At 42.2% G+C, this 14037-nt stretch overlaps 1 protein-coding gene across 5 annotated transcripts in view; it reads left to right on the forward strand.

The window, feature by feature from the left end:
• The window catches only part of LOC111650381 (transcription factor SOX-6-like), a 117515-nt gene extending 105311 nt beyond the window's left edge, over positions 1 to 12204 (forward strand). For all 5 annotated transcript variants that reach the window (XM_087172344.1, XM_087172346.1, XM_087172345.1 and 2 more), the window contains 4 exons: positions 2709 to 2817; positions 3902 to 4072; positions 5875 to 6088; positions 9062 to 12204. In XM_087172344.1, coding sequence (XP_087028470.1) covers positions 2709 to 2817; positions 3902 to 4072; positions 5875 to 6088; positions 9062 to 9410 — 843 coding nt within the window. In that variant the 3' untranslated portion in view covers positions 9411 to 12204. The remainder of the gene's footprint in view (positions 1 to 2708; positions 2818 to 3901; positions 4073 to 5874; positions 6089 to 9061) is intronic.
• The last annotated feature ends 1833 nt before the right edge of the window (positions 12205 to 14037 follow it).

A 14037-nucleotide genomic window follows, 5' to 3' on the forward strand; every position in this document is an offset into this window, starting at 1 on the left:
TACGACTGAGGAGGTTGCCAAACTTGATTGGTCCGGGAGGAGACAGTAAACGGTTGCGGGTCAGTTGGAGGCAGGCCGTGCTGGCGGTGGGCGAGTTGTAACTGTGGTAATGAGCTCAATACGGTGTGGATTAAAAAAAAAAAAAACAGCAAAGTTTAGAGCGTTACCCTAGCAACAGTGGAGCGACGCAAACGCCAAGACAAGGAGAGACCAGGCGGAACAAAAAGAGTCGGGTGTCTCTTAAATTTAGAAATATACATTCAGCAGCAATATTGGGCTCCAGACCCAGTGAAAGGAACAGTGTGTTAAAAATACTGTGGCAGCACAGATGTGATTTGTTTCAGTGCTACTTGTTTGTACAGATTGCACTGAATGCTCTTTTCTGCTGTTTTTGTAATTTAACTTGATTTAATTTTTTTAATTTGACTCCGATCTCAATCTTCCGCTCGGTTTAATTCATCTTGTCCCTGCACACGTCCTTCATTGTGTGTAATTAATTTAGTCCTTGGTTAGTCAACTCGTCTGCTTCCAAGTCAAGAGCTCTTTTTGCTCCAATTCAGACCTGGGTTAAATAGTAGTGTAATATCAAGCATGCGATCAATGAGCTTTACTGTGTCAAAGCCATTCAGATACAGTAGAGGCAGATAAAAGTTTTTGCTGAGCAGCAGGCTTCCTCTTCGCTGTAATTGTCTGAGCATCAGCACTGTTATTGACTATTTTTAACAGGTAGTCCTTCTGTGGAGATGAAGAGGAGACATAATCCAACAGTGTACATAATACAAATGGAGTCACATGAAAGAGAAAGTCAAAAAAAAAAAAAATGTCTATAATACTGCTCCAGAAGGCAGCCATCCAGTATCAAACCAGCAGGCGTACGAGCCAAACCTATTTCAATCTTGACTAAACAAAGCAAAGACAGCTCCTTATTGCATTTGCCACAAGAGCTTTCAAGTAGACCGGAGTCGACCAACCGCAGGGAATATTTGCAGATTTTGACCCAGGTCTGCTGTTAATCTGTAGTTTGGATCGGTCCACCTCTATTGATGCTGTCCTCGTCCGTTTTCCAAAACCCTAACTCCACTCTGCATTAGTTTTCCATCGCTCTCCTCCCATTTACCAGCAATATTCGTAGCTATGTCTCAAACTGCTTATGATGTTTAGAAATTATGTTCTTGGCAAAGAAGGCATGTTTAGCATCATTTTGAGAAGTACAAATTTAATCCAAGACAACTTTTAGCAAGTCTGAGAGCATCAGGCTATTGCTCAGCGCTACAAAGTTTAAAAAGGATCCCCCTGGACTATAGACCTTGTCTCTGGACTAGTTTTCCATTCCATTCCTCTTCCTTTTTTCTTTCACTCTTTCTCTATCTCGTTCTGTCCTTCCCTCTTTCTCTCTTTTCTTTAGTCCTTTGTTAGGCGGTTGCTTCCTGCGGTGAGCATGGCACTGCCCAGGCACATGTTCTGTGGTGGGCCTGATTACAGCCCTGCTGTAGTGCTGACATTGGCCCGCGCCGGCTCCTCATCTATAAACACACACACACACACACACACACATACACGCTCACACATACACAAACACACACGCACGTACACACCGGCCCCTAAGTTCCACCAGCTCTGCCAGCGGCTACCGCGGCATGACTTCACCCGGCAACCATTCCTTGCGTCAAACAAAATGCCTCTGTCACCAGAAAAAGGAGGAGAGCGGAGAGGGAGGAGGGGAGGAGGAGAAGAAGAGGGGAGAGGAGAAGAGAGTAGAGGAGGAGCGTGGATGTGCGGTAGCTGTGCGGAGGGTTCGATGTTTTCCACCACAGTTTGGGAGTGTGGTGGGGTAATTTTAGCTGGAAGGCCTCGGGGCAGGCTGCTTGTAGAAGTGGAGTGGCAGGCAAGAAGACAGAAACACAGATGATGGGAGGTTGAGGAAGACACTGATGATCAGCACGGCTTTGAAGCAGCTATGACTTGTCTATTAGCCTATCGCATAACCGACATCATGACTCATTTCCCTCAGATAGAAAAAAAAAAGTTATTTTGCTTTTTTTAATGACAGGCAACTTGATCCAGACATTAAAGGTCCCATATTTTACACTTTCCCTCTGTTTTATTTGAAGTGTTGATCCATAAGAAGATATATTTGTGGTTTTAAGAACAAAAAACCATCTCAGTGTAGTTTAACGTCTTCTCTCTCAGGCTTCTCTCTGAAGCTCTAGTAACAACAGGTCAGTGAGCCAATCAGAAGAGAGGAGACTGTGAGCCTATCTTCTGATTGGCTGACTGTTTTCTGAGTGATCTAATAAAAATACAGCAGATTTCAGGTAAACATCCTGCAAGGTTGGATGGGGGGTCCAGGTGGGCGGGGCTTTGGGCAGGGCTGAGAGTGTTGACTGCTTGTTTGTTTGTTGACATCACAAAGTTACAGAAGTCCTGACGGCTCGTTTTAAGGTTCAGTGTCTGAATACAGACTGTGTGCATTTTGTCCATGGATTGCATACGTTGATAATTTCACAGTATTAATATAGAACCTAGACCTGATTTATAATCAAGAAAGACACGGACATCTCACTTTATACAAGACAGGACCTTTAAATAATATGAACCAAACAGGAACTGGAAAAGAACTTTCAGAGAATATATTTTCTTGGAGCTCAATTCACATTTCTCAAGCAGCTTTCTCTTAGTGACCCTTCAAACCTTTTTTTGTGTTGCAGGAGCGGCTGCACTATGAGACACTGAGCCAGCACCTGGGAAAGCTTGGGGAGGATGCTGGGAAGATGGTCCACCGAGTCATTGACCTGACAAGACCAGAAGATCTGGATGGTAAGTTCTTCCGCTTTATTTTAATTATTATATATTTATTCTTATCTCTGATTCTTTTTCTTTATTTTGGGACTCTTTTCTCACTCTTGCACTCTTGCAGCATTTTTGGTTGCTTACACCGTTGGTAATTCAGAAATCAATGCCAAAAAAAAAAGCTAGAGCGATGTAAGTGGAAGAGAGTGTCTGGAGTTCTGAGAAGCAGAGTCGAAGTTAGAAGCAGTCGCATCCTGTTAAGACTAAATCAATACCAGTGACCCTTAACTTGGTGGGCCCCACATAGAAGAGGCCTGTACCTCTGGGGGCCTCGTATCTCAGAGCTCCAGTGAGGAAGAAAAAGACATCTGCCAGAAAAACCAGAACATACAGGTATTCAGCAAATACAAATATTTATTGTGCTCCTCAGGAAGCGACGGTGAAGGACACCCTCCTCGGCTAAACAGAGCGCTCAGTGTCAACATTTTATGCTCTTCACAAATTTTACTCTGTTATTATTGCTGCAAGTACATGACAAGAGGCTGAATTCTCCTCCTTTTTTACACAGCTAGTGTTTGTGACACAAGATCCCACCCAGCACAAGTATGCAAACAAAAGCAGGCGAACACAGGTCTGTTGTAGTTAATGACGCTTACTGCAAATAAGTTTAATGAATGAAGTGACTTGATATATTGAATGTTTCAGATACACGAAATTGCTTAAATACATTCACTGTGTCTGAATTTAGTGGAAGGACACTGACTTTGTGTTTCCTCAACCCACCTGTTTCTCATAAAGCACCACTGTTTACAGGCAATGAGGGGTTGAGGAGTGCTCATCAGGGTTTAGTTTAGAGTCAGAGGAGTAAACACAGGAGCATAGGCACTGAGATACTATCTGTTTGTGTGAGCATGTTGAGGGCATCACGGCAAGACCCCCATCAGACCTTTGTTATACATCCTCTTACGAGAAGGAGAAAAGGGGCCTCGGGAGTGAAGAAAGACACAGGACTAGTCCTTATCAGTGCTGCGCTGTGCGTTTAAAGTGTGAAAGTATGAACGATGAGCGTGTCAACATACTACAGGAAGTGTCATTCCTTTGTGTCACACAGGGAGTAATATCACGGAGGCGCGAGTGTTCAGGGAGGCGCGGGGCAGGAACAGCAACGAGCCGCACATCAAGAGGCCCATGAACGCCTTCATGGTGTGGGCCAAAGACGAGAGGAGGAAGATCCTGCAGACCTTCCCCGACATGCACAACTCCAACATCAGCAAGATCCTGGGTGAGATTTCACAGAGCTGTGTTCAGCATTCAACGTTTAACCTGAGCCACAAACCCCAGGCAGGAAAGCTTTGAATCCCATTACATTAATGTTCAGGTTTTGGAGGATTCTCTTGAAGGTTAAGCTCATATGGAGTTAGCGTGACAACATTATTCAGTGTTTTGCTTTTGGTTATTAAAATTAAAATTTTTTTTACTTACTAGAAGATCACGAACACATAATCAGCAGATCATTAGAATTTCTTTTCCCAGCATGAACCCATCACCTTTTGGATGGACTGGGACAAAATCTCAATGAAAATCAGTTTTTGGGTTGTTGTTTTGTGAAAACCAGATAAAAAACAATGAGACTTATACGCTGTACATCTTACAGATGCTCACTCACAATTAATGGGTGCAGTTTTGCAAGCTTCCATCATCTCATTAACAGACACTGCACCTTCCTTTAAAGGTCGGCCTCTCTGCTTATTAGCTTACCCTCTGCCACTATTTCCTACAGTTCACAGGGTTTCTTACCAGTCTTCTGCAGACTATAAGAAGGACTAGTGTTTCTCAACCTGGAACACTCCACACACAGAGCTCCACTGTGTCAGCCTGACCAGTGTGATGGATGCATTCAGTTAAAAAGCAGCCATGTTGATACTAACCTCCTCGACACAGATAGCCATTCACACGGCGCTGAGCGTAACGGTTGTTCGTGAAACATTCTTAAGACCCTCCACTGTCCGGCGCAGGGCTCCAGTGAGCTTGAGGGTGGCTGAATGTAAATGCTCCTCCTGAGCAACATTAACAAATTGCTTTTTCTGAGGTGGGTCTGTCCCATTGACTCGGAGCTTTGAATGGGCTCCGATAAAGGGAAGGTTTGTGTTCAGATTCGTAGGCTGCAAAATCCAACTATGACAGAAGTTTGAATTGAAATGAGATATTTAAACTCCTTCATCATAGTGAAAAAGTTGTTTAATATGTCAACTGACAACCTTTTGGCAGGAAGCACTAAGAGATAATTCTCCAGATATTTATCAAGCATCTGTGGCTGTGACACTGGAACAAAAAGCAGAGCTCAAAGTGCACAATTTTGTATGTGTACATAGCTGCATGTGTACAATGCACGTCTTCCCAATGTAATAACACAGCTGGACTCAGGGGAGTGGGTGGCAGGCTTTGAAAAAACCTCCTCTCTGTTTCCTGTGTCACAAAAGTACCAGACTAGTTTGTGATAAACCTTGATAAACAGAGGAGCGAGGCGAGTGTGTATAATCAGTTATCAGAGTGCTTCGCAGATGGGCTGCATTCCTGCAGTAATGGCCCTGTCCACTTCTTCAGAAGGTCCTCTTACCGAGGAAAATAATAAGTCCACAATGTGTCATTCTTCTTGAGCCAAGAGGGAGCAGAGTGTAATCCACTCCTGATTTTCCTTGGTTAAAGACTCAATGGTGTCTGTTCACATGATGATATTCAAACTTAAAGAAACCACCAGAAACGCTGAAGGTTTATGTATAGACCAGGGCTGTGTGCCTCTTTTGAATGACTGAAATAATGTGCAGCTGAAATGACAGCATGTTAGTCCTGTTGGATCAGGGACTCATTGCCCATTTCATCTATTTTACCACGAACTCATGTGTCACTGAAACCGTTTAGAAAAGCATGCCAAACCAGTTTTCATCGCTCCCTAAATGTGAGGAAGTTCCTTTTTTTGTCTCCGATTTCTGTCAAACCCATAGTCTTTATTTCTTAACATACATATATGTTTTTTTGACAAAGTAAAACTGAAACAAAACTAAAGTCTCAAATCCTTTGCTCCAGGCTCTCGCTGGAAAGCCATGACCAACCAGGAGAAGCAGCCGTACTACGAGGAGCAGGCCCGCCTGAGCAAGATCCACTTGGAGAAATATCCCAACTACAAGTACAAGCCGCGGCCCAAGAGGACCTGCATCATCGACGGCAAGAAGCTGCGCATCGGAGAGTACAAGCAGATGATGCGGTCACGACGTCAGGAGATGAGGCAGTTCTTTGTGGGGTGAGTGCCACCGCTGTCCCTGAACGTCACTCAGCTTTTTATATAAGTGCTCGGATTGGTTTAAACGAAAGCCGCTGTTTATTCCTTTGTGTGGTTTTAAAATTGAATTTTAAATTAGACTGTTTTACATAGGCACGACCTTGAAATGGACTCAATGTGTAATAATGATTTAAATCCCTGGAAATCACACACTCATTCAGCCCATTTCTTTCCTTCTGGGAACATTGTTTTCATTCTCAACTTTTCTCAACATCACAGAAGTACCTGGTCCAGCGCACTTTCTCCATCTCTGCTTTACCTCAGAAGGCAGGACCCTGAAACAATAACTCAGGCAGGAATTTGACTCTATCCCAGGCCACCATCATTCAAACCATCAGAACACTAATTCTGTAGGCTAAAGTACCAGACTAGTTATACATTTGGTCACTATGTTCAAGTGGGAGGAAAATGATCCACATTACAAAATACAATCATTTTATGTTCAATAAATATGAAAATAAATGCTCACTAATAATAATTATAATTATATTTATTTTTTACCATTTTCATAATTGCATGTTATTACACGAGAAAGTGGAGGCCACATCTATGACATATAGTCATAGCGGAAATATTTAAATATTTATATTTACATATATTTATAATCTCTATCTCTATCTTTCTCTCTCTCTCTCTCTCTCTCTCTGAACGAGAGTAAACAAAATCCTGTGAATCAAGTGCTTACTGAGCTCGACCGCTCATCAACAATGAATAAGTATTATTATTATTATTGATGGTCATATCAAAAGCAAACTCAGTGTAGACAGACAGGGCTGACAGGAGCAGCAGTAACAGTGTGGACACACTGCAGCAGCAGCAGTTCAGTGAGGTAGCATCACACACAGGTGGGGTGATGCAAGATGTCCGTCAACTCATTGCTGCTTGTCATATTATTGCTGGTTTAGCTGGCTGTTGACACTCAGGTCACCAGGAAGTGTCTCAGTTGTCCTGACGGACTGTCCGCCGCTGTCAGAGGGAATGAAGCTCATTTCCCAGAAGTCTTTGTGCATTGACCGCCACAAGCCTTGGATCATAGACCACTGCTGCACCTGTGACCTTTCAGTTCAGGTGTTTTTTAATAAGCATGCCATCCTGCCAGCCGCCTCGGCCTGAATATGTGTACTTTTGGAGAAATTAAAGCACCGATAAGTAAAAAAACAAATGTATTTTTATTTAGTTTTTTGCTTTGTCGTTCAGATATTTCACAAGTAATTGCATTGTGTCTTTGCACTTTTATGTCAGATCTTTTTTTATTAGTGTGTCAGTATGAATATAAAATATTCTTAACTACATCCATTAGCTAGAGGTTTGTGGAGTGACCATCAGGGTTTATGGACCCTTAAAGAACGATTTCTTCTCGGAGCCTTTTGTGGTTCTATCTGCAAAACCCTTTAAACATTCGCTGAAGAGCATTATATTTTTTAGAGTGTAGTCAGCGAGGGGAAAAACAGTGGCATTGTCTTAATAGGAACCAGCCATGGATGTGTTTAAAGCCATCTCAGTGGCCTGTGTTTGAGATGGATTTACCAGAGGCCACGGCTTTGAATAGGAGCGATTTTTAATAGCTTGTCATTTATTAAATTAGGACAATGCGGGGCGCTTGCGGGCAGTGAAATTGGACACAGACAGACATAGTGGAATATGAAATGTAAGCAGATGTTTGAGAGGGAACAAGAGCGAGGCAGACGTCACGAGCTAAATGCCACATTTACTGTGTGTGGTCAAGCAAATGCAAAAAAAAAGAAAAAAGGGGTATGATTCTTCAGGCCTGGACTTTCAATCAAAGTTAAATCAAATAGCTTCTGGAAGCTAGTACACAAGCAGTTTCTGGCACATTCCATATAACTAGGCCGCTGTTGTTTTAAAGAGTTTAATGTGAAAATGAGTCCGTCAGGGAGGACAGCGGTAATTGTTTCAGGAGACAGAGGAGGGAAAACTGTTAGGTGAGAAAAGTGACAGCAATTTTCCTGCTTTATGTGGCTCATTTGAGGAGCCAGAGGGCCTGTTTGAGTGATGTACGTTTACCCTCATTCCATCTGTATCTTAACAAGTTATTTAGCCGACGCTGCTGCGAGCTGGCAGGGAGCGCTGCGTGTTAGGACATGCCCCAGGATGAGAAGCGCTGCTGTTATCTAAAGTGGCCTCAGAATTAATGTTTTGTTCAAAGCAGTTTGTTCAAAGGTTAAAATGAATCAGTATCGGATCAGTCAAAAGCTGTCAGCCGCGTAACATCATCAGCAGTTGATGTGTGAACTGTTACTGTGACCTTTGGTATTTTTCTATTTCTATGCAGTGTGTTTATCTTCTTTTATCTCTTTAGCAATGCTAACAGCGTTACAGTCAAACTGAAGTATCTGAACTATCAGATGGATTGCCATGAACCGTTCAGACATTCATGTCCCCTGAGGATGTGTCCTCATTTCTGTACTTTTTAAAACCAAACATTAAAGGAGCTATTTGTAAGTTTTGCTATCGCTACATAGCTAACGTTAGCATTAACAACTGTTTACTTACCAGTCTAGAAGAAACATTGTGAGTCCAGCATCAAACTCTATGCCTTTACTCACCAACAGCTGTTTCCAGCGGTGGAAACAAACACCAGCGTTAACTCTTGTCTCTATCACGTCTTTTCTTCTACTGAAGTTAGCATGCTAACCAGCTAGCTTTGTCACATTTCCGATAGCGACTCACTGTAGTCTCCAGTCTGCCCTGAAGACAAAGTGCTGCTCAGAGGACGAATTATTATTATATTACCTCGTCTTGTAAACGCATCGATGGCTGAAGCTCTTGTCAAGCGATAATCACCACCACCTGCTCCCAGCAAGAAACCACGTTCACCACAGCTTCTTTAATGTTGTTTATTGTTGTAAATAAACCTCTGTTTAACACCTTCTTCTTTCTCTTCCTTCCTTTTCTCCTTCCCTTGTTTCTCAGGCCTCAGCCACCGATTGCTCTCGGCAACAGCCCGGGTGGGGTAGGAGTTTACCCAGGCGCAATTACCATGGCAACGACAGCCACACCATCCCCACACCTGACCTCAGACTGCTCCAGCAACTCAGCCAGCCCTGAACCAGCCATCCCCGTCATCCAGAGCACGTATGGGGTCAAGTCCGAGCCCGTCATCGGCGGAGGCAGCAACGGCGGTGGGGTCGGAGCCCTGGATCTGCCCAGCGACCCCACCAACGGAGACGACGACATGGACATGTACGAGGACTTTGAGGACGAGCCCAAGTCAGACTATAGCAGTGACCACGAGACACGGGAGGCCGTCAGTGCCAACTGAGTGTGCTCAGGGTGTCAGTTTGTAAAAAGAGAAAAATGAAAAACTCTCGTTATACTCAGAAACACTTTTTAAAAGCATAGTTTATTACAGAGACCTTCAGGCGACCTATCAGGACATGCTGCGTCACACACTGAGCATGCCCAGACAGGATTTTAACCTCAGCGGACATGCTCAGAAAGTTCTTGGGACAGTGTATTGATGGACGTCCATTTGAAGAAGAGGGCTGATGGGGGAAAAAAATGTGACCCGAGAACACAACCTGAACAGATACTCAGACATCCAGCTGACAATGATCTTCAGTATCCTACAACTTTGACAATCTTACCCGGAGCGAACAAGAGTTAGAACAGAGAAGGAGAGAGAGGACAAATGAGCGACAAACACATGGAGCTGTGTGGTTTGTAAAGAGCATGCATGGATTTTGAAGCATCAGGAATTGGTCTTCAACAGCTATTTGGTCTTAAATGTTTAAAGAGTGATTTAGTTTTTATCATTATGTATTTACTTTTTTGTGTTTTTTTTTCCTTTTTGTTTTTTTGTTCTATAGACTTTTTTCTGACAGGTCACTGCCTGTACAAACTCTGGACTGTCGGAACTTGAAATTTGAAAAGTTTTAATATAAATCCTAGCTCTTGTAATCTTATAGTCTTACTTTTGTTTCTTACGAATACATCTACATCTTTTTTTTCTGACAAACTGCTTACATTACATTACTGTTAGATTTTTTTTTTTTTTTTTTTTTTTAAATATCCCAGCTCAGGTATGATGTGCCAGCTTGTGAATGTGTTTTGTTTTGTTTGTTTTCATACAAAAAGAGTGGTAGGACTTTTCAGATTGTCAATGAAATAAAGGGAGCAAAATCCCTTATATCACATTATTATTATTATTATTATTATTATTATTATAATTATTATTATTATTAAGTAAGTAGGTAAGTACCCAGACATTGTACAGATTTTCTTCAAATGTGCCAAACCTACATTCACATTCACTTGGGATGTTGTAGTCTTAACTTCCAATGCTGCAAAAAAGTCTTATACAATCAGCTTTTTCTATCTGATGAGATGAGTTCTTACTCGGTCACTGCTGGCTCCCCTCCTGGCCCAATCACAGGCAGCGCTCAGGGAGGATGTGTTCTCATCGCACTCGCTCACTCACACACACACACACACACACACACACACACACACACACACATTTTGCGTCTCTCTCTGGCAGCCACTGCGGCTTTCAGACGCCGTTAGAGGAGCAGCATCGCAGCATCGAAGGAGTCTGCTCTTCTATTCCACTGCATTGGTGCTTCCATAAACCACATTGCCCACAGTTCCTTGAGGCCAAACACTTAACACATTGTGCAGCAAGTGCAGCGCAGTACGGTGAACCAAACCCCCGACATTTAGCATTTGTCACTTTCAATCAGGCTAAAGGTAAAGATATTTTTTTGGCTTAATTTCCGAGACACTTGAGATAATTCACGAGTCTTAAAAGTGAACCTTGAGCTCTGTTCAATCAGCATCACATGAGCGGGGAAGGAGCCGCCCCTGGAAGACCCTACTGTAGGATTAGAGTTTCTAATATTCTGGATCCCTTAACTGTATTTTGAATTGTGCTTTGAATCGGTACAAAAAATGTACAAAATGTTACTATTTTTGTTAGCTTGTTAATATTTTTAAATGTCTTCTCAGCATCACGTGGGGAAAGTTACACAAAACTTGTGTTTTAAAGAAGAATTTATATAGTTGCAAAAAAAAAAAGGTGGGTTTAATAGGTCTGTTATTTCAAAAAGGGTACCTTTTCTACGTTGCATGTATATTTTACAGACGAGTAAATTATTTAGAGAAGAATGGAGGAAAAAAAAAAAGGTGCATAATTCTCACTCAGCATCTCAGTCACAACCAAACCCCGGTTTAGAGCACACACAAGTTTTTCCATAGTCTGAAGCGAGATGTTCCTCTTTTGGTCTCGGAGCAGCCGGTGGTCAGCACCGCGCTGGGCGTGTGCACGCTTTTTTCCTCTGTTTTACTCAGATGTCACATTCTTTCTCTGAACACACGTCATTTTTTTTTTTTTTTTCTTTGTCTCTTTTCACCACAATCTCCGCAGTTTGAACATGTTTCCATTTTCAACACCTGTGACCTCAGGTGGTTTCTGGGTGCTCTGTTTTAGTTGTTTCCCATGCCTTCTCTTCGTGACCATATCTGGCAATTTTTTTTTTTTTTACTTGGAAAAGCTTCACAAGCTGGGACTGAACATTGGTTTTTCTGCTTGCATTATGGGAAAAAGCCTCATGCATAGACATTTCTGTTAGTGTCATACACATCCTAAGCACTGGATATAAATTCTATGTTTTTTTGTTTTTTTTTTAGTATTGACTAATGTGAAGTTGTTGTTTGATTTTCAACATTATAAATTAGAACAGTCAAAAGTTGAGGAGGCCTCGTACATGCCAGGCACCAGTAAATTGCCATTTCTTTAGAAGCATTTCATTTATTTAAGCAAAAAAAACTTTTCGTTGCTGCAGCTCTAGCGCCGCCTGAAGGGGTCACATCACCTCTGACCTCTTTAAAAAAAAAAAGGTAACCTCATGCTCTTTGTCAGTTGTGACCTGCAGAAGCAGAACACACGTTTTCTGGTCATACACATTTTTGTGATGAGTATTGTATTTGAAATTCAATTGTGCGTTTTAACATTTCATTGTATTTATTAGCCAGCTTTGGCTCTAAAAAGTGTCAATAAAACTTGGTGAGAAAGACAATCAAAAAAAAAATTCAAATAAATAAATAAATAAAAAGTTGACTTGAGAATTTCTTTGCAAACCTGTCACTTCATCCTTGTTTTTCAAGTGTTTCTTTGACTGAGAGTTGAATATTTTGCACAACTATATTTGCAGAGAAGCACTCGTACCTATTGTGTTCTGCGTGTGAAAGCCCTCTGCACAAGATTCAGGTAGTGCTGCATGAATTTTTATTTCCATTACTCTCGAATAGTGTGCTTACTTTCCAGGGATCTAATAATTTCCAACACAAGGCTTTCTGTTTCCAAAGTAGAGCTATTCCACTCCGTCTTTATATTTTGGTGGCCCATTACAGTAAATGTGGCCTATTGTTCCATTGTGTGTGTGTGTGTGTGTGTGTGTGTATGTGTTGTGTGAGGTAACGCCACACATTCTGACTGTGCTGTGGTGTATACGCCACGGCGCCGGTACTCGCTGCAGCCAATCCCAGCATTTCAGAGAGGGAAACAGAGAGCGCAGCCATATGCAGCCACATCATAAATCTAATTGTAATTCCCAAATCAACTGTAGCGTCACCCTGCGAGGGGCGCCGGCAAGTTTGTCACACACTCCTTTGTGTGCATTCGTGTGTGTGTGTGTGTGTGTGTGTGTGTGTGCGCGCTGTGCTATAGCTCTTGGTTGGGAGGGGTGTTTGAAATCATACTTGTGCTGTTGCCATGCTAATCTCGTTAAATAAGTCATCATAATTTACATTTCCTTTTTCCTTTCTGCAGGATGAACATTTAGCTGTTTGCAAGTTGACAGATTGTTTCTGTGTGTGCTTGCTTGTGCAAAGCTTTCACCACCTTAACAAAGGATTGTGTAGTTCATCATAGTGCAGTCATGGTTGCATAGCATGATACACACATTCATATATATATATATATATGATATATACATACAAACTTCATTAAGCCCCAAAGGAAACTGACGTAATCCTCACTTTCCATTCAGTTTTCCCAGTTGTTAAAGCTACTGGTAGCTACATGTAAAGAGATTAGTCAAGTGGACCTCATGTCATATATGAAAATAATTGTTGTATTCATGGAGTGTGAGAGCTGGGTGGGGTCTGAAAACAAGTCTGTAAAAAAAACAAGCAGAAGACTGTAGTTTTCTGTGGTAATTCAGCTGATGCACTCTTGAATTGTCCTAATGAGGAGGGTTCCACACAGTTTGGTTTAGTTCCCTTCAGATATGTGTTAACACACAAAAATACTACACAAAAAAAAGTTAAATTACCTCGTTAAAAATGTGAAAAATTACATTTACTCTTTCAGAAAGTGTACTTACATTACACCAGAGGAGGAACTAGAAGTTTCCACGTCTCACTTTTGTAAGGTGCCTGTTGGACCGTGATTTGGCTTCCAAACTCGTTGTGATGTCACAAAATCATCGCTCAGAGAAAGTTTTCCCCCCGCAGCAGATGAGCGTGAAAACAGCCTTCTAGCGTCAAACTGTGCACACAGGCCAACATCAATCTGCTCAGTGAAGTTCAAACACCCGTGTGAGGTGTCAGGAAGCAGCACACTTTTGAGAGGAGGGAACTTTAAAGAAGATCCAATGATCCTTTTCATGTGAACGGATGAGTTGTGTTGTTTATCAACCAGGAAACTGCAGTTACCGAACACATCATCGCTGAGACCAGACGACCGAGAAGAGAAGAGAGGTATAAACCTGGATATGTGGGAGTACAGAGTGACAGCTCGCCTTGTTATCCTGCTAATTGTTCTTCTCAAGTGAGGGAGAAATTGACATAGTGATAAACTGAGCGGTAATTACACAGGCTTTGAATTTACCTTTCTTTCTCGTCAGGTTGAGGAGGGCGGGGGGGGTGTGTGTGTGTGTGTGTGTGTG

This window comes from Seriola lalandi, unplaced genomic scaffold, assembly GCF_002814215.2.
Source record: "Seriola lalandi dorsalis isolate HSWRI2012SDOR001 ecotype SW California unplaced genomic scaffold, Sedor1 jcf7180002052274, whole genome shotgun sequence".
Taxonomy (NCBI): Eukaryota; Metazoa; Chordata; class Actinopteri; order Carangiformes; family Carangidae; genus Seriola; species Seriola lalandi.